This window comes from Pimephales promelas, chromosome 8, assembly GCF_988280905.1.
Source record: "Pimephales promelas chromosome 8, fPimPro1.hap1.1, whole genome shotgun sequence".
Taxonomy (NCBI): domain Eukaryota; kingdom Metazoa; phylum Chordata; class Actinopteri; order Cypriniformes; family Leuciscidae; genus Pimephales; species Pimephales promelas.
In genome coordinates this window covers 34,726,956-34,754,788 of record NC_142776.1, presented here as the reverse complement: position 1 = coordinate 34,754,788, position 27,833 = coordinate 34,726,956, and the positions used below count along the sequence as shown (strand labels likewise).

The window sequence follows — 27,833 nt, the reverse complement described above, 5'->3', positions numbered from 1 at the left end:
CATAGCGATCCCAGCCTACACACTCAGCATTTTAGCTGTATTACCATTTAAATGAACACCGAGACACCTGCCTCTAACCTTCCATCTCGATCTCACCTCATGAGCTTTTGCTGTGAAAGCATTTTCTGTAGAGATCCATATGTGAGTCAGTGAATGCGTATGCGCTGACACATGTGAGACGTGGGATTTGTGTAAATGGAGATCTGGAGTGATAGGTGATTCAACTGGAAAGTGAAAAGGATATGAGCTCCAGCCGACAAGAGTAAAGAAAGTTTACAGGAGTGTGTGATGCTCTGACTTTTTTTTTTGGAGTCCTTCTGTGTGTGAGTCTTCAAAAATCAGACTTCCTTTATAAAACTATATAGAGATCTAGGATATGTTCAAAATAGTCCATGGCATTTAAAGGTCTTGCTGACTACAGCATGATGCAGTTTATTAGTGAGACGTCTCCTTTGCAGAAAGTGACCTCAAAATCTAGTATTCTGGTATTACTGATACTGTCACAACGCAGCACTGCTATGAATCTAGACATGATGTGGTGGATGGAAAGCAATTGTCTATTCTAAGTGCTCTCCTCTCTCTTTCCCAGCCTCCTCTTCTCCATGCTCCTTCTCCATCCAGGGTAAAGGCCTCCAGAGCAAAACCCTCCTCAACTCTTACTACTCAGGTATGTAGCATTCTGTGTTGACTGCGTTTATGAGTAGTTAAATACCTGGACTGTTGTGATATCCGGCTGTGGTTGTGTTCTTTAATTTAATCCACTTCCATCCGTGCTTTGTCCTCTCGCACTAATTTGCCCTGTTTGGTAAATCTGTCTCAATATCTCAGGACAATACAGCAAAACAGCTTTTGTGTCAAAGCAAAAAATGGGTTTCAGTTTGATTTTGTTCTTAATTACAGTTTCTAAGGAGCCAGTCCCTGCCACAGCATCTATAGGTAAGATACTTTCCCTCCTCTACTGATTATAAATCAGTTCTACAGATGTGGATTACGATAAACCCTTACTTCTGTATCGTTTGATCTGAATGTAGGAAGCCGATCTTAGATAATGTGAATATTCAGAGGTGAATCACTAGCAGTTCTATTCCAAACCTGTGTGTGTATCTGTGAAAAATCTCTGAGTCATAAAGTATGGGTTTAGATGATGAAAGATCATAACATTGACCTTTGAAGTCAAAGGCAGGCGCTGGAGACTTTTGCTCCCATCCCATCAAACTAATTGCAGCTGGTAATTTTGCAGCAGCTAATGTGGTTTAAGTAGAGTCAGCGGCGTCCTCCTCACGCCGTCACACGCTGAGCAAGATTACAGGAATGAAAGCCCTCTGTCAGTTCAAACAAAGTCTATGTTTATATCCCAATGTGTGGAAAGCGATTTGAATCAGATCGTTAGCTGTCGGAATGCTAATTTTCAGATTTGGCAGATTGGTGTGTGACAGAGTTTTGCGCGCTCACACAAACACACAGAAACAAGCACACATGCACACACACACAAACGTGTTCAAAGACAGTCTGACCATTTCACAGATAGTGACAATAGCTTATAATAAAAACATATCCATCCATCCTTCATTTCTTCTCTTCTTTCCTCCTTTTGTTTGTTCTTTCATTGACTGGTTTATGTGGGTTTTCTTTCTTTCTTTCTTTCTTTTGTCCATACATCCTTCCTTCCTTCCTTCTTTTATTTGTCCATACTTCCTTCCTTCTTTCTTTCATTTGTCCATACTTGCTTCCTTACTTCTTTCTTTCCTTCATCATTTGTCCATACTTCCTTCCTTCCTTCCTTCTTTCATTTGTCCATACTTCCTTCATTCCTTCCTTCTTTCATTTGTCCATACTTCCTTCCTTCTTTCATTTGTCCATACTTCCTTCCTTCCTTCTTTCATTTGTCCATACTTCCTTCCTTTCTTCCTTCCTTCGTTCATTTGTCCATACTTCCTTCATTCCTTCCTTCCTTCTTTCATTTGTCCATACTTCCTTCCTTCTTTCATTTATCCATACTTCCTTCCTTTCTTCCTTCTTTCATTTATCCATACTTCCTTTCTTTCTTTCTTTCTTCCTTCGTTCATTTGTCCATACTTCCTTCATTCCTTCCTTCTTTCATTTGTCTATACTTCCTTCATTCCTTCCTTCCTTCCTTCTTTCATTTGTCCATACTTCCTTCATTCCTTCCTCCCTTCTTTTATTTTTCCATACTTCCTTCCTTCTTTCATTTATCCTTCCTTCCTTCCTTCCTTCCTTCTTTCATTTGTCCATACTTCCTTCATTCCTTCCTTCTTTCATTTGTCCATACTTCCTTCCTTCCTTCCTTCTTTCATTTGTCCATACTTCCTTACTTCCATGCTTCCTTCCTTCATTCCTTCCTTCTTTCATTTGTCCATACTTCCTTCCTTCCTTCCTTCTTTCATTTGTCCATACTTCCTTCATTCCTTCTTTCCTTCCTTCTTTCATTTGTCCATACTTCCTTCCTTCCTTCCTTCCTTCCTTCCTTCCTTCCTTCCTTCCTTCCTTCCTTCCTTCCTTCCTTCCTTCCTTCCTTCCTTCCTTCCTTCCTTCCTTCCTTCCTTCCTTCCTTCCTTCCTTCCTTCCTTCCTTCCTTCCTTCCTTCCTTCCTTCCTTCCTTCCTTCCTTCATTCATTCCTTCCTTCTTTCATTTGTCCATACTTCCTTCCTTCCATTTGTCCATACGTTCTTCCTTCTTTTATTTGTTCATTAATGCTTTTTTTCTTTCTTTCTTCTATTATTTCTTTTTTGTTCATTGGTCCCTTCCTTCCTTTCTTCTATTCTTTCTTTTTTTTCTTTATTCATTTGTTAATGTATTTGTTTGGCATTCCTTCCTTCCTTCCTTCCTTTCTGACATTCTTTTTTAATTCAATTGTTCTTCCTAAGTTCCCTCTTTCTATCATCCATCCTTTCATTCTATCTTTCTTTTTTCATTTGGACATTCATTTTTGTTTCTTGCTTTCTAGCTTCCTTGCTTGCCTTCTTGCATGGATTCCTTGTGTTTCCAGTTATCAATATTTTTCATCATTCATACTGAGTTAATCACAGTATCATGTGATTCATTGAAAGCTTTGAGAAACATTTGCAAAGTGGTCTGATTTTTAAAATCAAACAATTGGATTTCAACAATGTGTCAAATTTATAGCAATAACCCGCTATTTACTTGGCCTTCACTGACTAACGTCTGATGAATGAAAACATACCAGGGACTCACTTTATGGCTCTTTCAGACTGCACGATTTTCAAAGTAGTCAGGTCGCTGCTCTTTTCACACTGCATGACTATCTTGGCCAGCATTCAGTCGCTGCTGTGTTCACACTGGACGATGGATCGGCGACAGAAGGTTTCACACTGCATGACTTTAGAAAAATCGCCGACAGACTCTGTCTAGCACGCTGCACGCAAACTACATTTCACAACAAACACGCGTGAGATATGAAAAGGAAACAACGCGCGACACCACACGTGCAAGACCGGAGTTCTCACGTGAGACTTTTTTTTTCGACCTGGTTGTGGTACAGCTGGTGAAACAGACACGATTGCTCCTGCCAAATTTCTACTAATTTTTCTTCCATTTATTGTGTCCAAATAGACCGAGAAGAAGCTTTTTTTGTTGAAACAATGCCATATCATGTTGATATGTGATCTATAACTCCTCCCCGAACTCCCTGCTGCTCTGTATCTCGCTCTCTCACTGGCTGCCGGTGATCGCCGATGTAGTTTTCAGTCAAAACACTTTTCACACAGCAGGATTTTGAATCGCCGACAGGTCCAGATATTTAGCATGCCAATCTCACGGGCGTCGGCGACTCGTCTGTGATTCTCTCAGTTCGCGTCTTTGTTCATTCACACTGCGTGATTGTCACTCGCGGGAACGAGCGCCGATTTGCCTGTGATTTCGGGCATTTGTCGGCGATTTCTCAAAACCTGTCGGCGAGCCAAAATCGTGGCTAAAATCATGCAGTCTGAACTCGGCATTAGTTGCTACAGTAAACTACAGTATTTCAGCTCGACCTGCTGACATTTTCAAGTTTTTCCTGGTCACGGAAAGCTTCATCCTTTACTCATTCTTCAGGAGACATTGAAAGCGTTTACAGGCAGCTTTTCAAAAGGGATTTCTGATAGATATCTTTGTGGGCTCGGGGCTTAAAGTCAGTCCGAAAGCTCATTTCAAAGGTTCACTCTAAAAAGGCTCAGATGCAGGGGTCTCTAAACGCACCTCTGATCCAGACTGCTTCTAGCAGGAGTTTGAAAACTCTCGTTTTAAGATACACAGCAGTGGAGACTGTGACTCCCCAATACACATACGCACTCAACGCCAATAAAACTCTGAGAGGAAACGTATTTACAGAGGTTATGAAGACGGCTTGCTTGATGCAAGATGATCACACAGGTGATGTTTTAAAGGAAGAGATGAAAAAACATTAAGAATATGCAACAATCATGCTTTTACATTCGTAGATCTTGTTTTTTGAGATTCATCCCAGCCTGACCCAGTGATGCAGAGGCATGATCAGACAAATAACATACAAGTAGTGATGGAGGATGAGAGATGAACTGCAATGAGAGGGAGTTATTTGAGGAAGAAAGGAATGGATCAGGGGAAAAGAACTTGCAAGTTCGAGTGGAACTCTGTGACGTCAGAAGATATACTAAAGAAAATATCGCGAGCCAAAGTAGTTTTAGTATATTTAGATTTTATTCTTAGATTCTGTATAAATATGATCTATTGTCTATTGTATATGCACTACCGTTCAAATGTTTGTTGTCTGTAAGATTATTTTAAATGTTTTTCTAAGAAGTCTCCAAGGCTGCATTTATTTGGTCAAAAAAACAGTAATATTGTGAAATATGTTTGGAAAAACTGTTTTCTATTTTAGTGGCAAAGCTGAATTTTCAACATCACTGTTAGAAACCTTCAGAAATCATTCTAATATGATGATCTCCAGCTCAAGAAACATTTCTTATTATTATCAATGTTGAAAACCGTTGTGCTGCTTCATATTTTTGTGGAAACCATGATACATTTCTTCAGGATTCTGTGAAAGTTAAGGAACTTCAGGAAAGTTCAAAAGAACATAATCTATTTAAAATAGCTTTTTTTGTAACAAAGTAAAAGTCTTAAATAAAAGTTTACTTCTTTAAAAACAAATCTTACTGACCCTGAACTTTTGAACGGTACTCGTGTTTTCACTGTGTTTTGCTCGTGTATTGCTGTGCAACGGAATCAACACAATACAAAACTGCCTTGTAATACAAAAAAGTCCCTTTAAGGCAAGTAGTTTCACACAGCGGCCATCTTTGAAACTCCTCTCGGGCAGATATTTCAGTCATGCAAGTACAGTACAGCTTCTGTTTCTTTGAAATGGGAAACATCAAAAGCTTATGATTAATCTGACAAGAACTGTCTCATAAATTTTGTTTCTTAACGCTCAAATCATGACATGCTGGATGAGCCTGCAGTGACTCAATGACTTTACAAATCAGCGATTGGCTCTTTTATTTAGAGGGCGGGATTTATTCTGTGTGCTGAAGTCTTTGCTACATATGATTAATAGAAATGTAGAAATGACCAATCACAAATCAGACGCTACAAATTAGAATGATGTAATCATTGCCAGTAAGATACAGTTTAAATCAAATTCAAATTTTAATTTTGCTTTCTTAAAACACACTCCTAGTTGTATTGTGCACCTGCAATCCATAAAATAAAGTGTTTTTTTACTGCCTTTGCATATGAAATGACTTTCTATTTCAGGTGATTTTATTGGGTAATTATGTCACGGCAGTTAAATGGGTTTCAAATGCATGTTGACTTTATTGTTGAATAGGTTTATTTAAAAAAAGGAATACATAGATAGCACAAGTGAGATTGAAAGTAGGCCTATCTACAAAACAACTGTTGAATGGATTAGTGTCTAACAATCACTGTAATAAGAAGGGATTGTGTAAAGAAGAATTGAAAAGGTGAAATCGAGTGGAGGGTAAAGATAGTGAGATGGAGAGAAGATAGCAGGAAACACAGCCACTAGTGCAGATAAAAGAATGGGGCATTAAATGAGCAAGAAGGCTTTTTCATTGTGTTTTACAGACACCATCACTCGCTCCGAGTGGAGACGCTCATATTTCTGTTCTGGAGATGCTCCCTGCCGAAACGATGTCGCTGAGATTACGAGGTCGAGAAAGAGTGGCGGTCCCTAATCATTTATAAACCTGCCTATTATGTGAGGCTTCCAGTTCATTTACAGGCTATCGATCATGTTGCGGGATGAAAGCCCCGATAATCGCATACAGGAACTGTCTGGGAGGACTCGAGCCGACTGTTTCTTAAAATCATTTTTCCAGTAAACCACGCAGAGATAATGATCATCAATGCATCTGATGAGTAGTCCAATGGTGAACTTTTTTTTTTTGCGCTTGAGAGAGAGGAAAGAGAGGATAATGGTAGAGAAGAAGGGCATGTGCAGTGTATTAGAGCAAGATAAAGAGTGAAGGATTTAGATGTTGTAGTGTAGTGTATCTGATCGATGGAAACTAAAAAAAAGGAACAGAAATGGGAACAGAGAGAGAGAGAGACAACAGGGTTCTATTTCATGGAGAAACAATAGTTTTAGAGCCGGGAAATGGATAACCCGCTATGGGACGGGCTTGATTCTGCTGAAAGGCGCCTGACAACTCCAGCTTTTAACCCAGCGTAATGACATTCAGCGTGATAACATTGCTCAGAGGTTGCTCTTTCAGAGCTCGCAAGACTTAATGGAGTGTCTTAAAATAAAAAGACACAAATGAGACAAGCATTGTTGACATGCAGTATTTGTAGCCAAGGACAAAAAGTTCGAAATAGCAAAGCTTCATATTGCATATTTTATGTTTCGTTTATTTTTACCTGACAGCGCTGTGCACATATACTCATATTTTCCTCCAATGTTCCCATTCACATATGACATTTGCAAGTAATTTGCAATGTCGTTATTTAGTCACCTGTGCTTTAATGTGACTTGTCAGGTAATTATTGTTAATGACAAACACCATAGTAGTTTATCATAATGTAATTGTGCATGCCGATAATTGAGCTTTAATGTGATTTTATCTGTTTACATCTGAATGCACATTATGCAGTGGCCACAAAGAGTTCATGCTTAAATGAAAGAAGCCATTATGGGATGGAACAGGACCGAAATGAGAAAATTACCTCTGTAAGGACAATAGTTGTTTTACTTGATATATAACATGAACTGTATGCTTAATAACATAGTCCAATACACACATTGTAATATTGAGTTGCATTGTAGCATGTGGATAAATGCACGAGTAGTTTCAAAACTGCATACCTTTTTTTTAACAGTATTGATATTGTTTTATCATTTCAAACCTATGTTTTGCAACTGTGAGGAATGCAGAGAGAACAAAGAGAAGAGACATATGTGCAGATGTGCAATAAATTAGAACAAGATTTTGCTCTTTTAGAGAAGTAGAGTAAATATAAGATATCAAAATGCAATTTTGGCCTGTATGAATCAGAAAAAGGATTGTAATAGAAAGAAATATTCTTTTGTGTACTATCATGCACATGGATAGTGGTTACCCATGCAGATAAATCACATTCTGCTGTTTGTCATTTATCATAATTTTTTACACAAATAAAGTTTTTTAGTCATTATTAATGAATAAACATTTTACAGAAATGTAAAAATTGATTTATTTTACTGCTTGGTGCAGAAACTATGCACATTACTACCTATATGAGAATGCTGTTTAATATTTTTTTCCATTTGGGTTTTTTTTTTTTTTATGTTGCCATCATCTTAACTTGTTTGTAGGACTAAACAAAATCCCATACACTCTTAGTAGAAATGGTTCTATTTAGAACCAGAAATGGTTCCATCGCCCGCTTCATATATGGAACTCCAAGAACCATTTTTTTTTTTTGGTAAAAGGTTCTATTGGCCAAGTATGTTACCCCAGGGTTCTATTTAGATCCCAGAGGAACCCTTTTTTTAAGAGTGTATAGAACCTTTTAGGGGTTCCAAATACATAGCGCTGATAGAACCTTTTCTTCTAAGAGTGTATGACCTCACAGTAGAATCTGCTAATGGTTTAGTTTAATTTATTTTATGAAGCGTACTGTATCAGCTGTCAGAACTCTTCATTCTATAGATTGAAAACTACAAAACCTAACAGTTTTCCCATAAACTGTTAACTTGTCTGATATATAAGGTCCCCTACAATGTGCAGCTGACCTTTTGTTTCTAGAGCAGGAGTTCTTCGATATTTCCCTGGGTTGGATATGTGGCAGGGCGCATTTTAACAACATAATACACCCACTGGGCCACCACTTTGGGATTTGCTTCATGCTGCTGAGACAAAAACACATGAATAATTAATTAAGAAAAAATTGATAGGAGAAAGGCAGAAGGAGGGGCAGTAAATTGAGAGACCTTAGTCTCCAGTGTATACTTCTCTATCGCACACTTTTCTTTCTCTTTTACTGTTTGTATGTTGCCATCTTCTTTTCCAATTTGAATTTACCTAGACCAAAATAAATATCATGACTTGGAATATTTAAGTATCATTGTTTTGTGCTCAATAGTGTTTTTGCTGCTGTCAGGGTCTTACTTTTAAGCTTTTCTCACTTGAGGCGGTTGGGTTTCGTTTTTGGCTTGGTGTAATTGCATTGTTCTTTAGAGATCCACTGGATCATTTATTGTTGGGAAAGTGTGAATATCTGAAATATATATGTGAAGAGTTCAGATGCAAAAGCCTCTAAGTGCCATTTGAAATTTTCTTCTAGAATGATCATTTTTATCAAGCTTGTATATTTAAGTTCAGTGATTTTCACTTAAATGGCAATGATAATTACCTATTAATTGTTATTTAAGTGAAATTACTGAACTTAAATATACAAGTTTGATAAAAATCATCATTAAAGAAGAAAATTTCGAATGGCATTTAGAGGCTTTTGCATCTGAACTCTTCATATATATATATATATATATATATATATATTGGTCTCTGTAAATTACATAACTTAATGGGATAGACTTCCAATTGATTAGAGTTCCAATTGACTTCCATTGTATTTTTTGTCCATACAAGTCAACAGGAACCGGATCTCTTTGCGTCATTACTCAGTAGCCGCCTATGTACTGTAAGTTTTGAAAGCTAAACAAATTGCAAAGTGCACTGATCAGTCAGTGTGTGTGCTGGTTGTGAACTTGTTCAGTATCATTGAACAGTCTCAGCATCTCTTTGCTGGTTATTTTTTTGTGCACTTTAAAAAGACCCTCCTGAAGCTATGATGCTGGCATAATCGTTCTCTTCATAATACATCGTCTTTCGCTAATACTTTCAACTTTTTGCTTCTGGCGCTAGAAATGCAATGGCACAAACGCGTCATGCAAAATTACTCATATTTTGCCATGTCGAAAGCGTAGACGTTTGGTGTGGATTATAAATTTTTCAGCCCCAGAATTACTTTAAGTGTATAATGAATTTTCAAGGCGATTAAGATGCAAATAGACGCATTAATAATTTGTTGAGTAATATCCCATCCCTCTTTACATCTGAATTATGCTTTATCTGGTTAAAGGAGGCCAAATGAAAAAAATTCTCCCCCCATTCCACTTGCTAATGAACTCATTAACATCAATAAACTACTTCCCAGTCTTATCCTATAAGAGTTTGCAATGACGGACTCAGTATATTGTCATCCATAAGTGTCCTCTGAAGTCTGTGATTGAGTGAAGCCGAGATGCTCACAGTAGTCTAGGTCTTAGCTGAGATTAGCTGAGATGGGTTTGGTCTTGATTGAGAGGTATTAGTGCACAGTAAACAAAGCTGTGCTTTTTTGAGAGCAACATGAGATCCTAGACTGCAAATATTTGTTTTTTCTTTGTCATTTATTTATTTATTTTGCAGTTCTACAGAATTTGTGGTATCTGTATGCTGTCATTGGCTAGGTTAATTAAACCCCATAAAAACAAAATGATATTTTGTGTATTTTAGCCAACGTCTGTTTGCTTTGTGCTCTTCTATGAGCTAGCATACTCCTAAAAGCTATATATGAAATTAAGTATACACTAGGGATGTCACGGTGAGGACATTTTTTTTTAAATTAAGTCAAGTCACCTTTATTTCATACATATTTATATATTAAATATATATTCATTTATAAATATTGGAGGAGAGTCATTACATTTAACACTATATTTATGTATTTATTTATAATATTTAAATTTTTATAATATTAGTAGCAGGAACAATTAAAATAATCCAATTTGATCTTCAGATGGTCTGAAATAGATATCCAGTTCAACCTGCAAATTTTCTAGTTCGTTTGCCTAAGGCTTTTACATTTATAGATTGTAACATACATGGGAGATCCAACAGGTTGTAAAAATGAATTATGCCTTTTCAAGATAATTTGTAAACGAAACACACTGCTCTAAGGTAACTTTTCACATAGAGCTTTATGCCATAAATAAAGGAAAGAAATAACCCAGTGATCAGTGCCTTGCTCATGGTTTGGGGATCAAACCAGCAAACTTCCATTCGGCAATCGGACATTGGTGATGGGTACTCAAGGATTTTGAATTGTTCCTCCACAGATGGCAGCCACAGTGAGATGTCCCAGCCCTCGATGACCATCCAGACATACCCTTATGGAGGCTGTGAGTCAGTGGAGATGTCCTACCAGGCCGGCCAGTTCCAACCGGCCATCAGAGTGGCAGACTTACTCCAACACATCACCCAGATGAAATGTGGACAGGGTTACGGCTTTAAAGAGGAGTACGAGGTAAGAACGAAATCTGTGTGCTGAGCTTGAGTGATTGACATCAACGAAAATGAAACTTTTTAATAATCCCTTCTCGTCTGCAGGCGAAGGTCCTTTCTTTATGATTAGACTCGACATAAGCACACTATCCCTAACTATGAACCAGCTTCTGGCTGTTTTGGTCCCTATATTTTTATTAGTCCCGACGGTGTCTGATCTATTTGTATATTATTTTGTGGTATGAGCTTAGTGACATCACTATATATATTAGGGCTGGGTAATAAATATCGATTTCTCGATATTAATCGATTCTCATTTTTACAAACCGATATCGACCCTTAAATCTCAAGAATCGATTAGTCATCCTGTTTCATTTGAATGAATGGATCATTGTATCGCGGCTGCGCGCATCCAAAAAATCGCAATAATCTTTGTCCTTTGTTATTATTGATATGAAAGTATCAATTTTCAAATTACGTACATTTTCTTTAGAAATTCAAAAACATAAATAAGGTTTTGGCGCTGTGGCATGAGATCGCTCTGACGCAGCTCAAGAGAAGCAGCAGCACATGATCTCTCTTCCGGCTTAATAATACCAGTCACAGCGCGAAATAAACATGAATGAGCATCTGAAAGTGTCTTAAAAGATAGAGTACAACTTATGGAAATCCGTATCGCGTCACATTGATTCGCTCAATCAGCATTTCAACCGTGGAAAGATGTCAGTTAAACAGCTTGTAATCAATGTCATGTATCGTCATATTTACCTCAGAAAACCCACATAAACTCGTTAGTCAGCTAGAAAAAATATCTCTAGAGAGGAGCATTTTGCTAAATATATACACCATATTACATTATAATCTTAATGTTTTTCAATCTTTAATGCATATTTGAATAAATCTGGCAAGTTTTTATGACAGCCACCATTTAAATGTTTATATTTCACACAATCTTCTTATTATAAAAATAAATAAAAGTGTAATTTAAGTGTTTGTATAGCTACAAAACAGTTCATTATTACCTTCATATTAGGCTAATGAAGCCTAGGCTACACCTAGACTCCCATAGTTTACAGCATTAGTTAAGAGATTTGATTTCCTTGAGAAAATTTGCCATTTATTGTAACTGATATCCAAAATAATCAATATTGAATCGAATCGATTTGGAATCGAAATCGAATTGCAAGCTCGTGAATCGAAATCGAAACGAATTGTGAAATTTGTGTCAATACCCAGCCCTAATATATATGATTCAGACCCGACGGTGTTCGGCCTTTTCAGTGTATTTACCCAGTTTGCATTGCGTCCCCACTGTGTATAGCTACGCAATATACAGTGACCATTCTCGAAAAAGGGAACGTACTCAGTTACTACAGTTGATTTAAACCTGCTATAATGGCGAATTCGGGCTCCTTTTTTTGGTGTAGCCACGCCCAATTCGGCGGTCTTCACCATTGGAAGACCATTGGTGCCTTCGCCATTGGATGTGCAGTTGCTGCAGCACAGCCAATGAGAGAGCCGGTCACTCACTGTGCTCGCTGTGCAGTTGCAATTGGTTTTACATGTAAGCTTCAATAAATCTGAGGGAAGGAGAACCACTGCGTATTCTCGGGTGTTACGTTTGTAACCAAGTATGATACGAAGCTCATATAGGAAAAATCTCCCCACACAGTGGTTCACGAAACATCAACCCCCGTGACAATAAAACCAATTATCTTTCACTGTCTAAACCTGTATGGGTATGAATATGAGCTTTGTGTCAATCAATAGCATGTCGTATTCTAGTTTTCTAGTAAAAAAAAGCACGCCAACCTGGAGTTTGAAGGATAACTTATGTCTGCAGTCTCTACAACTGATCTGCTCACTTTAATAATACAAATACAGAATTCCTTTGCTTATTCACGAAGGTCACCAACATACAAACTGCGTCTGTTAGATTGTCTCCTTGTCATTTGAAAAGAAAAATTTGTGTTTTTTTGTGTGTGGATTTTTTTTTTCCATTTTTAAGTTGCGGATGTTTTAATAAGGTAAACAGTTTTATGATTGGAAGAGTGTGCATTGACATTGTTGTGGCTCTGTTATTTTGTTTAGAAGTTGAAGTGCGCTAGGCTAGAGGAAGAATACCGCTAACAAGAGATCTAAAATTGACTTTTGATAAGGTCATTTATTTTTCCTCTAAATGTATTTCCTACCATTTGTGGCTTTGAAGTAGCTGCTTTGTGTGAGTTCCAGTTACTTTGTGATTTGTTTTCATTAAAAAATGACAATTCTGTAATCATTTATTCACCCTTGTGTCATTCTAAATGCTTTCTTTCTTCTGTGAAACACAAGCTTGAGATATCTGTTCGCTCTTGTCCATGCAATTAAAATTAAAGCATCAAATAAAGCACTTTAATGAATTCAATTTTGAGCTAAATCTTCTAAAGCTATGAAGTAGTTTTTTTGACAAACAGACCATAAAGATGCGAGGGTGAGTAAAAGTTGATGCACAATTCAGAATTTTTGAGGCCATATGTTCCTTTAATTTTAGTAAGTAATTTTAAAATGTTTTATCCTTTTGCCTTCCAAGATGAGAGAAATGGTTTTCATGAATAAACTACTCTAGTATGATCATGCGTATTAGATTATCAGTGTTGGCATGTTCTGAACATTTTGGCTTGTAAACATCTTATTCAAAATTGTAATATGGATTCTTGTCTGAAATCAGTTATTCTGAGCAGGTATAGTCTTAGGTAGGCTAAAGGAGTGTATGAACATGATTCAGCAGAGACATTTATTTGAGGAAGAGTTTAAATAATAGTTTGCTTATCATTGTGTATTCAGACCACCAGTCTTGATGGATAGCTCTGGCTACAAGAGATATCTTTGAATTATAGTGGGAGGAATGCTCTCTGCATCCAAATTTTCAATCACCTGGATTGAGAGCATCTTTAAAAGGTCAAAGATATTGGATTTTTAAAGAAGAAATGTCTGTCATACATCTGATTTACCATTCAGAGACAACAGAATGCACATCAAAATTGCAGTACATGATCTATAGTCCAATTTAGGTTTTCACAAATAAATAAATAAATAATGCGCTTCACATAAAGGAGATCTAGAAAGAGGTCAACCCTAACCTCTTCTCTTTCTCAGGATCACTTGATAATTAAGAACTGGGATAGGTCTAGCCTAATTTCACAATTGGAATGGGACTAGCCTATATAGGCTGCTTTGGGCCGTCCGAAGTGTAGAGGTAAACATGAGATAGATGTATTGCTGGCGGCTCATGCCTGTCATAGGCAGTCGGAAAGCACCGGAGCTCGTGCCTCCTTGTTTAAAGGGTCGTTCATCAAGGCAGACGTTTTTATAACGCCTTTTTGTTATCGCCTCTCTCTTCTAACCTGATTTGCCTCACAAGTTCCTCTCAGCCTCCTGCAAATGAAGTTGGCAGCTTTTTGCATCAGCCATTCTCTATCCTTGACTCAGAAATAAGTCATTTTTCCTAATATGCAGTGAAAGAGGAGAGGCTCAATACATTTACACTGAGTTGAATGGAGTGTTTGCTTACTGGCTTGTGACTGGCTGATATGAGCGAGAGAGCACATTAGGGGCAAATACTGCATTTCCCATATTGCATGTTTTACTGTGAATTTAGAGCTGTTTTTTTACTGCAAATGAGATTTTAATGTTACTGCTACTCAATAATTTAACTTTGCCTTTTAACACTCTAAAATAGAGCGATGAGCTAATTAGCTAATGAATTAAAATCAACTCACAATGACAAATAGGTGTTATAAAATGCTTTCAATCTGCACGTTATGATTCATCAGTAGATAATCTGACTCATTTAATTTAATTTTATATTTAAATTTAAGTTAATTTAATTTAAGTTCATATTTTTAATTGAATATTTAACATTATTAGTTAAAATTGTTGGATGTTGTTCAAAATCATTTTCCCAGTTATGAATATATCAAGTGGGTATATCAGTCATTTAAAAGAATATTTAGTTTTGAATTGAAATTTAATGGGGTTGTGTGTATATATATATAGAGAGAGAGAGTTGAGAAGGGATGGAGAGGGTACGGATGAGATATGATGGACAGGGAGTGAATGATGCGGATCTGATGATGTTGGTAAAAGCTGATGATGGCCACCTGTGTGTATGTCAGCACAATCGCATCATTAATCTCAGCCTGACAGATGTGTGATCCTGCATCTGTGCTCATATTAGAAAGAGAAGAAAAAGCGAGTAGTTAATGGTGGTACGTGAAATATGGAGAAGGTTACAGTGGTCCCATAAAGTATGTGGATATTTAAGACAATGAAATGATAAAAACATAAAGTGATGAATGCAAAGTGTGGAAGGATTATGAAAATTTTCGTATTGGAGATGTAGATGATGTTTATCATGTGTTGTTAGAAGAGGTCTGACAGTTTGTTTGCTGTCTTTGTACCCACACACATAGTGTAACAGCGGTTTGTTTGTTTGTTTGTTTGTTTGTTTGTTCCCTGTCTTTTCGTCACTTTTTTTGTAGTATTAAAGGTGGGATCAGTAGTTTTTGAAAAACTTTTTTGGCCAATGTTGATATTTGAAATCATCACCAAAACAGGCATGCCCCTACTACGCCAAAAGGATCTCATCCTTAATTCGATACACTGTCAGGAAAAAAAGGTACGAAAGCTGTCACTGGGGCGGTACCTTTCCAAAAAGGTACACTTTTGTACCTAAAGGTACAAATATGTACCATCAAGGTACCAATATGCACCCTTTAGGTCCAAAAGTGTACCATGAAGGTACCAATATGCACCCTTTAGGTACAAAAGTCTACCTTTTGAAAAGGTACCGCCCAAGTGACAGCTTTCGTACCTTTTTTTCTGAGAGTGTAGCTCCGCCCCACACTTACGTACGCGACAGTAAAGGCCATTGCTCACTGAGTCCGAAATTCGCGAACTAAAAAATAAATACTACCTCGCGTTATGACAATCACGCTTGCACACTGCCTCCAAAACTTTCGTCCGTGACAAAAAAAAAAACGAATTGGGTTCGATTTTCGGCTTTTTTTGCATCCATAGCAAGCAGTTTGAATGGTGTTTGAATGGTGTTTTGACAATTCAGAGTCACCGAATCACGAATACGAAAAAAAATGCATTTGAAAATTTCAGACTCAGTGTGCAATGGCCTTAACCCAGCAACGACTATGATGGAATCTGCTGTACCTGCTGGCTGAGGGTATGATGTCATCAGTAAGTGAAAACAATTGTGTTACTAATCCATGTCGAATGTGTTTTGGTAGTAATATGCTTTTTAACTCGTCAATGGTTCAGCTCCGTTTCACGTGGAAGACGACGCTCAACACCCATCCCAAAAACACAAAGTTATCATCATCAACTCAATAGCACAAGCATGACAGTCATAGTAACAAATATATTACAACTTACTTATTAATTTTGATGTTTTTAAATGTAAAAATCAAGGTAACGACATAAGCTGACCTCAGACAACAATATAATTTTTTTTTAAAAAAGACAGTTTATGACCCCTTTAATAGTAACGAAAACAGAAGATCCAACCCGATCTCGCGGCAATTCGTTTGAATTTTACGAGGTGGCTAATTTGTAACAATTCGTACGAACTCACTGGTAGGTATTAGTAAGGTTTTTGCTAAATTTTACGAATTGACTAATTTGTATGAATTCGTACGAATGACCTACCCCTGACCCCGCCCCTAAACATACCCATCACGTGGGTTTAGACAAATCGTACGAATGAGGTCATATGAATTAGTAGGAATTAGCCACTTTTTAATCACTCGTACAAATTCAGCATTGAGATCGCAAGACGAGAGAGGCTCCAGTGAGAACATTTTTGGCGGTTGCATGAGAAATCCAGTACTGAACAGATGAATAAGTTTGGCTCACTACCAAAAGACAAAGGTTTAAGGCCTTTTGTGTAGCTATTCTCTCCAGATGTCTCAAAATGTATCATTAAGAAGCCTTCAAACAGTTTTAGCATGACATTCTGACAGGCAGACAGAGAGTTTGGCTATAACTGACTCAGTTATCCTTAATGTACCGTGATTATAATGTCACCATGGACGGGGGTTGCCAGATCCCAGTATCCCTGCAGTGGAATGTGACTGATTTATTGGAAGGGTTGCCAGATCATATTTATTTCACACATGAAACAGAGGTTCAACAAAAATGAGGTTTTGTAAGGTTTGGACTTTCACAGGTGCCAGATCATGTTTAATGCACGTGAAGGAACAGTACAGGAGAGATGATACGGTCTGTATGTTCAGGCTTTGACGCTTCACTCGTTCCAGATGGGATACATCGTACAGCCTTGGGAGAGAGAAACATTTCTTCTACATACATGACCCCATCTGATGCAGATTGGTTCACCCAACCAAAACAATCTATATGAAAAAATAGATATTTTTATATATGTTATACAAAAAAAAATGATAACATTTTATATAACAATGTTATATACAAAAATATTTTTTTTTGTGTGTGACTGTTATATATATTTCTTATTTTAATACTTTCATTTTGTCTTATGTATTAATTTAGTATTACTTTTTTTATTAATGCAGCTGCACAATTCAATTGTAATTTTCCTAAAAGATATACAGCAGTGGTCAATATTAAAATGAGATGAAACAGTGGGCCAAATAAAATATCCTGTATGTTATATATATTAAATTATTATGAATTTTTCTATTAGTTAAACTCGCTTAATTATACAAACTGGTAATAATGAGTTCTTTCACTGACAGTATATGAGATCATGTCAATAACATTATCAATTATGGAAACCTTCCAGTGAATTTACATAATTTGTATATTGTTTTGCCATGAATTAGGCTAAATGTGAAAAACAGAAGCAAAGAAAAGTGACACATCATGAGCATTATCTTCGTCCGAATCTCTGTTTCTGTTATTTCACATGCCTTCAGTTAACTGAATCAACCCTCAAATTCATCTTTAAAATGTGCTTGTTTTGAACCACTTTGTCCATGAAGTCTTTCTATAATGCAGACACGGACCCCTGTTGTTTCTCTTGATCTGTCACAGTAAATGGCTTGTCTTGTGTGTGGGGTGGACAGGATGAAGATTGGACCACAACTTTAAGTGGCCACCATTTAGTGGCCACTCTTGTCAGAAATTTCAGAGTCTTGTCTTTGCCCCATGGCAAAATAATGAGTCTACAATTACCAGACTCTTCCACACTCAAGAGTCTTTCAGTGATATCAAGGAAAAATAGTCACCTAACCTGGCGTGCTATTTCAGAAAAGCATCTCAAAGTGGGAAAAGATGAACTTCTAATATGCCTTTTAGCTTTATCTGTATACGTATACGCAGTCTCTGTAATGGATGAACATTTGGAATTGAAAGTTTTTTTGATTTGATTCCAGGGTCTGGCCGAGGGACAAACAGCCCCATGGGAAACTGCCAAGAAGGACGAGAACCGCAACAAGAATCGCTACGGCAATATCATCGCTTGTGAGTACTGAAACAACAAGGGTTCTAAATGGGGTTCTAAAGTTCTAAAAGGTCAAATTTTGGGGTTCTTTCACCTAATCACCCCGAACACACAAATGACTATTTATTTCTATACTCTGTGGAAGCCCTGTTTTTAATATATCATATTTCCAATAAGAAAGTACTGTGAAAGTACACTACAGTGACGATGTCAGAAAGTAATGTCATGGCACTTTTGATAAATAGTGTTATACTGAATTGTTAGCGTTTTCGTTTACAACATTTAGAGCACTTTAAGGTACCGTAGTACCATGTCCAAAAAACACATTATTGTACAATATTGTACCACTTCTTACAAAAAGGTATTTCAAAGTATTTCAAAAATTCTTTTTAAATGTCAAAACATGGTATTTGCTAGACTTGTAGTCAAGACCGCCTAAACCGAGATCAAGACACTACCAAGACCAGAGGGTATCGAGACCAAGTCGAGACCAAGACGAGACCAAGTCGAGAACAAGATCGAGAGCAAATCGAGACCAAGACTGAGACCAAGATCAAGACCGAGACCAAGTTGAGACCAAGTTGAGACCAAGACCGAGACCAAGTCGAGACCAAGACTAAGACCAAGATCAAGACAGAGACCAAGTTGAGACCAAGTTGAGACCAAGACCAAGTTGAGACCAAGACCGAGACCAAGTCGAGACCAAGACCGAGACCAAGACCGAGACCAAGTCGAGACCAAGACTGAGACCAAGATCAATACCGAGACCAAGTCGAGACCAAGACCGAGACCAAGATCGAGACCAAGACGAGACCAAGACCGAGACCGGACCAAGATCGAGACCAAGATCGAGACCAAGACAAGACCAAGACCGAGACCAAGTCGAGACCAAGACCGAAACCAAGTCGAGACCAAGACCGAGACCAAGACCGAGACCAAGTCGAGACCAAGACTGAGACCAAGATCAATACCGAGACCAAGTCGAGACCAAGACCGAGACCAAGACGAGACCAAGTCGAGAACAAGACCGAGAGCAAGTCGAGACCAAGACTGAGACCAAGATCAAGACCGAGACCAAGTTGGGACCAAGTTGAGACCAAGACCGAGACCAAGACTGAGACCAAAATCAATACCGAGACCAAGTCGAGACCAAGACCGAGACCAAGATCGAGACCAAGACAAGACCAAGACCGAGACCAGACCAAGATCGAGACCAAGATCGAGACCAAGACAAGACCAAGACCGAGACCAAGTCGAGACCAAGACCGAGACCAAGTCGAGACGGGAAAAAGCAAACGTTTTCTCGTGTGGCTCACGCACACCGCACCGTCTTCACTCGGACGCGCGCTTCAATCTGTTGCGGATATCGTCGTGGATATTGTATTGAATTGCTAAATCCCCTGACCACTATGTTGGTCTGAGACAGCGAGACCTAGACAAGACCAAGACCAAAGACCGTCAAGGCCATGACAAGAACGAGACCTCGTAAAGGTATTTGCAATGGTACACTTTGTTAATTCTTTTGTTAATGTTGCAGCATTCAGTAATATCTAGTTGTTGACATATTTCTTCTACATCATTTAGTTGTCACTGCCACAGCGCTCTTAACACGAGATGAAACAGTGGGCTAAATGAAATAACCTGTCAGTCGCTGATGGCCAGCGGGTATTATGATGAATTTGCTATTAGTTAAACCCGCTTAATTATGCGAGTTGCTAATGAAAACTGTCCATCAGGCTGTTCATCAGTACAAAGGATCATTTTTGTGGAAAAATAGTGAAAATGTTGATGGCTTTATTTAACATTAGGTGCCTAGGGCGTTGGTTTGCTTGTAACTGTGACTTTAGCCATAAATAATATATTGCATTTAACAAAACATCCCATTAACAGTTAAATAAGTATGTCTCATACTGACTAAAAGAGTAGCACACAAAAAATGAAAACTATTATGATTATATATATTCTGAAGCAGATTGTTCCAGTCCTACTATATATGATAATAACTTGTGACTACATTTAATATCAAACTGTATTGCGTGTGGACTTGGAAAATGGGTTTTTAAGTAACTTAAAAGTCTGAAGTCAACCAGCCAAAGGAGGAAGATGTTTTGTGAAGCATTTCATTATGTGAATTCATGTTTAACCACCCCAGATTGGAGCGATGTCTTACAAACTGAGCCAAGAAAAAAATTAACCCACAAACAAAATTGGCCGTGCATTGCTTGATTAACTTTGACAATTTATGGGAGATTAGGAAAGCCGTTTCAATTAGAGACATCTGTCCAGTCTCGCTCATCCCTTCAGTGTTTCTGCAGGCAGTGTCAGCCATTCAAGCCCATATGGTCATCTATAATTCACGAGACTCTACACCCAAAATAAACTGTTATTGGCAAACATTTACATATCAAAGAATGAGAAGGGGGTGTTGGGACGACAGCTCGTATTTACTCCTGCTCACCTTCAAAACCAATTTCTCCTTCCCTGTGTACACTGAGATTTTTGTATCTTTTCCAATTGATTCCTCATTATTATATTTCATCAATTATGGGAGTGAGGGAGGTACAGACAGTGAGCATACTATAATTTGGCACTGTGCATTTGACAGATGCATGCTGTTGAGCATCTTCGCAAGCTCTGTTTGGACTGAGATTGCAGTAAATGCTTTGGCAGCAGGTTTGGAAATGAACGGATGAGTCACAGCATGGCCAAGGGTCTGATCCTAAAGCTGAGGACAATGACATCATGGTGCACAACAGAAAGTGAAACAGAGAGAGCTTGGTAATGGAATGTTAAAGCGGCACCTAACCGCCCTGTACTGAGTTAAAATTGAAGTGTTATACAGGAATTTCATTCATTTTTATATAAACATTTGCTGGGAGATAAACCTGATCTTACAGCAGAAGAAAATAGGCATTGGTATCACAGAAAGGAACCTGAAACAAAATCTCCAATAAGAGTTATTTTAGTATTGAGTATTAAAGTGTTATAGAATGTATTAATATTTAGACTTTTTATAGTTTTTGTCATTTTGTCATTTTGTCATTTTTATTAGTTATATTACTTTGTTTCAGTTCTAGTAATTTCAGTAGTTATTTCAGTTAGTTGCCTAGACAACATTATTTTTGAAAAGGAACACAAATAGAGCCTGGCCCTAAACCTGTTGCTAAGCTAACTTCTTAAATATTCTCATGAGCGAAATACATTCAAACATTACATGGAGCGATTTTCAATCAATACTTTATCTGTAGAAATATAGGCACATTTGCTGCTGTGATAAGTTTCCTTACAAAAAATAAGTATACTTCAAGTTCAAGTATACTTAAGCATACTTTGTGGAGTAAGTATACTAATCTCAATATACAAGAAGTATACTTGTAAGTTTACTATTTGGGACTAAATTCGCCCACTTTTTAGTATATTTCTTAAAAAATCTATTGTATTGGATGCCAAAACATGATTGTCACCGCAACTATAAGACTGCATTCTTATGTTGAAAAAAGTACTCTTAGAAGAAAAGGTTCTATATAGAACCTTTATTAAAAGGTTCTATCAGTGCTACGTATTTGGAACCCCTAAAAGGTTCTATACAGAACCCTTTTTAAGGAAAAAGGTTCTATATCGAACCCTTTGGGTTCATTCATTATCATTTGTTTTGTCCTTTCTGGATTAAATATTTCATATTATTGACAAACATGACTCTAAAATGTATTTGTGAATGCATGTGAATGATCATAAAATTCAAGGTATTGGGGTTAGAAAATGTATATATTTATATAATTTCATGTAGTTAATCAATATCACACGAAGAGTGCCATTTCAGTTTTTCTCCTCCAAAAATCAGCATGATTAAAATGTAATATTAACAGTTTAATAAACAATAATTTTATAACAACTACAAAATGTTGCAGAATAATGTAATATATGAATGAATAATAGCCTATAAAGAACCTTTGTGCCAAAAGGGTTCTTTCTTGTCATTATAGAACCTTTTTTTGGCATAAAAGGTTCTTTGGAGTTGAGTAAAGAACCCTATGAACCCTTTTTTCTAAGAGTGCATTATTTAGGCTATTCAATGAATAGAGTAAACACAACTAAGCCAAGTATACTTAGAACGCTTAATTATACTTTTAATCAAAAGATTCAGTAAAGTATAGGCTAAATATACTTTTCTGCCCGTATATTCAAGTATACTTTTAAGTATATTTCTGATAAGTAGATTAAAAAGCAGACTGAAAGTTTACTTTCTTATTTTTGTTTTGAAAAAGTATACTATAGCACACATAAAAATATATTTTTTGAAAGGGTTTGTCACGATGGCTTATCAAAAAAACATGCATGGCTTAGATATTTGCCAGAATGAAGGGGGATAGTTAAAGGGATGGTGCACCCAAAAATGAATGTTCTGTCATCATTTACTTACCTTCATGTCTAACATCAAAAATATTTTTTTTATGATAAAATGTGTTATTACAGTGAAAGTTGACTGGTCCAATGTTGCTTGGAAGACCTAGTTGTGTCCTGCAAAAGTCTTATAGGTTTGGAACAACATGAGGGGTGAGCACATGATGACATCAGTTAGCTGATTTGTTAGCTGTACTTGTAGTGCAGAGGAAATGGTCCTTTATGTCATAGTATGAGCTAATTTCGGTTCTTTTACAGAATAAAACTCTCACATGATGCAATTCATGTAGCTAACACTAACATCACACTATCATCCAATGAAGAGGGATGAAACCCCAACGGATAACCAGCACACATTGGCTCATTATCCAAACTGTCACTCATTTTAACCAGTTAGTATCATTCCCTTTGTGGATTTGAGGTTAAAATATGCAAGGTAAGGCACCATCTGAATAATAAATGTCCAGGTTGTTCGTCTTCATTAGTCCAAACACAGAAGAGAGCGTGTCTTGCTCTTTTAAGTGCTCTGCATGTGTGGATCCATGTGTCTGGTTGAAGACACCTTCTCATTTCTTCTCTCTGAGCTCCCTAAAATTCTGACATGTATTCCCTTCACGTAGTCCTGCCAGAATCATCATGTTCCCTTGAAGTCTTTCTGGTGGGGTAAAAAAAAAAAAAAAAAAAAAAAACTCCTCTGATGTATTGACCAAAGCAAGAGTATTAGCATTCGCATGGGCTGTGTACTAGTGTGGTGTATTATGCCCTTGGTTTTGTTTGTTTGTTTATCGTTATCGATTAATGCTCTTAACCAAGAATAAACACCAAGTCAGATTCATACCTTATTTACTGTAAATCAAAAGGATAAGTCGATTTAGGCATCATTGATATTTAGAGGTTGCTCTTTCGTAGCTCAGAAAACTCTCTAATGCTTTATTCAAGGATCAACTTTTCTGCCTATCAACAAATCTCTGCCTTGCAACAAATTGCCTTTTCCCTAAGAGAAAAAACTGAGAAGCATTCGAGATATTAAAGATATCTCTAGAAGAGACCAAAAAGACCAGGTCTTTTTCTCAGTAAAACATTACAAAAGTGAAAAAGCTCAGCAAGATTCTCTATTTGAGCTCCATTTACAACACATTCTCATCCCAAGACGTCATCTAACGGACCATACGTCAACATCCAATGTTTTAGGGCACCCTTTAACGTCAGTTAGATGACGCTATCCTAAGGTGCTTTACCTTTAGCGTCAGTTAGATGACGCGGGTAGGTTTAGGTCTAGGGTAGGGTTAAAGTTAGATAGCGTCATCTAACTGACGTACCCTAAAACGTCGGATGTTGACATTTGGTCAAAAGCGTCAGTTAGATCAGCGGTTCTCAAACTGGGGGCCACTAGATGGCGCTAGGGGGGCCGCAAAGAAATTCTAGAATATGAAATTATTTAAAAAAAAATATTTTACCTGTATGTAAGTTTGGATTGTCCTATGTGAAATCTGCATTGCATGATTTCTTTTATATTGTAAAACTTGTATAAAATTGTATGTCTTCTATATTGAAAAAGTATTTCTTTAAGTAGAGTAGAATTTTTTTTTTTGTTTCTTGCTGAAAAAACAGATTGCTGTTCAAATTTGCAAACCAAACTTGAGCCACTGTCATTTACTACCTTAAAATGTAAGAAGTTTAATGCACTTTTTTTACAATCAGCAAATTAATTTTTCAGTGTTCATCTTTTACTATGAACATCACAAATGTTCAGTATTCAATACTTTTGTTGCACTTTTCAGACAATATAATTGTTAACTGTCAAAACCATTTTTTATAAAAAATTGTTATATTTAATGAAATGTACAATTTAACTAATTTTGTATATTCAAAGACATAAAGCTAAAAACAGAACTGTTGTTCCAGCATTGTACAAATTCATTTGTTTTTGGTACAATCTAAAATTTGTAAGTAAAATTGTACGTTTGAGGATGTTTTCGTTATGAGTTTTCTTTTGGGGGGCCACAAAAGGATTCACCCTACAGGGGGCCTCCTCCTGAAAAAGTTTGAGAACCACTGAGTTAGATGACGTCTTGGGATGAGAACGAGCTGCCATTTAATATCATTAATATCTAGAAACAAATTGAAATTTTAAACTCATTTGTCTCATTTGTGATTAGCTATAGGATCACTTCATTACAAAGATGGAAATTGATTTCTTTTTCCTGTGTATGTGGGGAAATATATATATATATATATATATATATATATATATATATATATATATATATATATATATATATATATTATTTTTTTATTTTTTTATTTTTTTTTTGCCAGTGGTGCAAATGAACCATCCGAAATGAATCTCTTTCAGATTAGGATGACACTTGTCCTAACACCAAGCTCTCAAAGCTCAAGCGTTGGCATAAACACTTCTGCTACTTTCTTAAACCCTCTCAGGTAGACTTCATGAGCAAGAGCGTCTTATCCCAGAGGGGATGGAAATGGATTAAACTGGATTAGAGTGCCTAGCTCTCACGCCACGAGGTGTGTGCGACAGCACTTGGCCCATTTGACACTCTTTTCTGCCAAGCAGGGATTTAATAGGCTGTTTAGGTGTATAATGCACTCACACACTGAAGTTATATATAAGAGCAGCAGAGAGGACGCGCTGATTATGAGACTGCTGACATTTTCTGGGGCGGTACTTTAAAAAAGAAAAAAAGTACCGGGTTGTACAAAAATCACAAAGTTCAAACTTTGACGCAACCCTACTCATCATGATACGTCACTGTAGTGTCAAGGTGATCATCCAGACATCTGGATAGTTTTGCAGGGCTGACTCAGAACTACTGTACCCATGCATCACAGCACTCGTCTGTAGTCTGGACATTCTCTCCCAATTAGAGCTTTGTGTCTGGCCCCTCACTGCGGAGAAAAACCCTGCCGAGCGCTCGCTGTTATGACAACTGACTCGGTGGCGTCTAATTAGCCCCATCTCGCTCTCTTTCCGCATCCCTCCATTTCCTTCTTTTCTGCTTCCTTCACGCACGTTCCCTTTCGGGGAGCAGAGAGGTCAGCAGGCAGACCAAAGCGCCAGTGAGAGACAGAGAGAGAGAGGAGGAGCTAATAAAGAAATTGTGAAGTTAAAAAATATATATATATAAGCTGGTGAATTTTGAGCAGATAGAATAAGAAACGCAGCAACTTTGGACAGGAAGGAGGGGCTGTTTGGAAGTAAACAACCTTCACGACCCGCTTACAGCTCTAGACACGGGCCTACTTCTCCTTGGGATGAAATAAACTGAAAGACGGAGAGAAATCTGGGGGGATTCTGTGGAGCTGCCTGCCATCAGAAAACATCCGTTGGCTTGGAGCCGACATGCCTCAACGGCGCATTTGCATTCTCCATGTGATCAAAGCAGAACGCCACACGGGTTTGCGGAGCTAGTGTCAGACCTTTCCTTTACCCCTCCTCTCTTTCCGCTTCCACCCTCTTCCACTTTTCAAGAAGTGTCGTCGAAATTTGCCAAGACATGCAGCTTCACCTTTCAAGGGTGGAAAGGCATGGTACCCGTGCTAAACACGAGCAGGTCAAGTGTTGATAGCGAAGACCAGATGAAGATTGGCGGTGCTGGAGTAATTAAATCAATTACATCATTGACTTTTTTTTTTTTTTTTTGTAACAAAGTACATCCACTTCTTTGGATGGGGAAAATTGTCTGATCCTCATTTTCAATTCAGAGTGCAATGCTGAACTTGGGGCACCCAGACTTGAGTTGCTTAGAAACTAGTGCTTTAAAGAAAAAGGTTCCTCATCATTATATATATATATATATATATATATATATAAAGAAGATGCTGAGGTTTGCAGGTCTTTTTTAAAAAAAAGGCCCCATTGGTAAATCACACTAAATGTCAGGGGCTGCCATCTCTCACGCATTCAGCGTGAGACTCACCCAATTGAGCCAATTCTCACGCTCTCACGCCATACCCCCGATTTCTCACGCTGAAGTGTCAACCCGGTCAGTCAAATGCCAGAAAGATGAGTGTATCTATAGATCTACCTGTTGAGCCACTCGTGATCGATTAGTTTTAGCGCAAATTAGTTAAAGGATTAGTTCACTTTTGAAAAAACTTTTGCTGATAATTTACTCACCCCCATGTCATCCAAGATGTCCATGTCTTTCTTTCCTCAGTCGAAAAGAAATTTAGGTTTTTGATGAAAACATTCCAGGATTTTTCTCCATATAATGTTCTTCAATGGGAACCGGATGGTTCAGGTGACAGGTCCAAAAGATAGTGTTAATAACAGTTTCAGGTACAGCTTCAAATGTCTTTAAACGACACCAGACGATGAATAAGGGTCTTATCATGCGAAACGATCGGTTATTTCAATGCTTATTCCAAAAATGTAACTTTTCTAAGGACAAATGCTAGCCTTTCTCCATTCTGTGAGGCGCGTTTGCAACGTCACGTAGTACGTAATTACGTTCAAAAGGTCACGGGCGACGTAGCCAAAAGTACAGAGTCAGAGTGTTTACAAGTTGAACGCATAGGTTGAACGTGAAAACTAACTCAAACGCCGTTTACAAAAAAGGAATTAAAAGGTAAAACAACGATGTCGGACGATTTTGATTCTGTACTTCCGGCTACGTCGCCCGTGACCTTTTGAACGTAATTACGTATTACGTGACGTCACAAACGCGCCTCACAGAATAGAGCTAGGCTAGCATTTGTCCTTAGAAAAGTTACATTTTTGGAATAAGCTTTGAAATAACCGATCGTTTCGCATGATAAGACCCTTATTCATCGTCTGGTGTCGTTTAAAGACATTTGAAGCTGCATCTGAAACAGTTATTAACTGTCTTTTGGACCCTGAACCATCCGGTTCCCATTGAAGTCCATTATATGGAGAAAAATCCTGGAATGTTTTCATCAAAAACCTAAATTTCTTTTCGACTGAGGAAATAAAGACATGGACATCTTGGATGACATGGGGGTGAGTAAATTATCAGCAAAAGTTTTTTCAAAAGTGAACTAATCCTTTAAAATATCCGGTAATCTGGTGAGCGTGCATGCGAGACAGATGTTGAGCTCTTAACCACAAAAAAATCTGCTAATTCGTTTGTAGAGTTTGTCATTTTTCACACATAAAAACGTCTGCCTTGGGTAGAGGACATTGTGAATACCAGAGTTGTGGTTC

At 37.6% G+C, this 27,833-nt stretch overlaps 1 protein-coding gene across 10 annotated transcripts in view; it reads left to right on the top strand.

Annotated features, from left to right (window-relative positions):
• Positions 1-27,833, top strand: part of ptprt (protein tyrosine phosphatase receptor type T) — a 259,071-nt gene that overhangs the window by 202,574 nt on the left and 28,664 nt on the right. For all 10 annotated transcript variants that reach the window (XM_089134443.1, XM_089134444.1, XM_089134449.1 and 7 more), the window contains 4 exons: positions 590-667; positions 901-936; positions 10,608-10,795; positions 18,177-18,264. In XM_089134443.1, the coding sequence (XP_088990569.1) occupies positions 590-667; positions 901-936; positions 10,608-10,795; positions 18,177-18,264 (390 nt within the window). The remainder of the gene's footprint in view (positions 1-589; positions 668-900; positions 937-10,607; positions 10,796-18,176; positions 18,265-27,833) is intronic.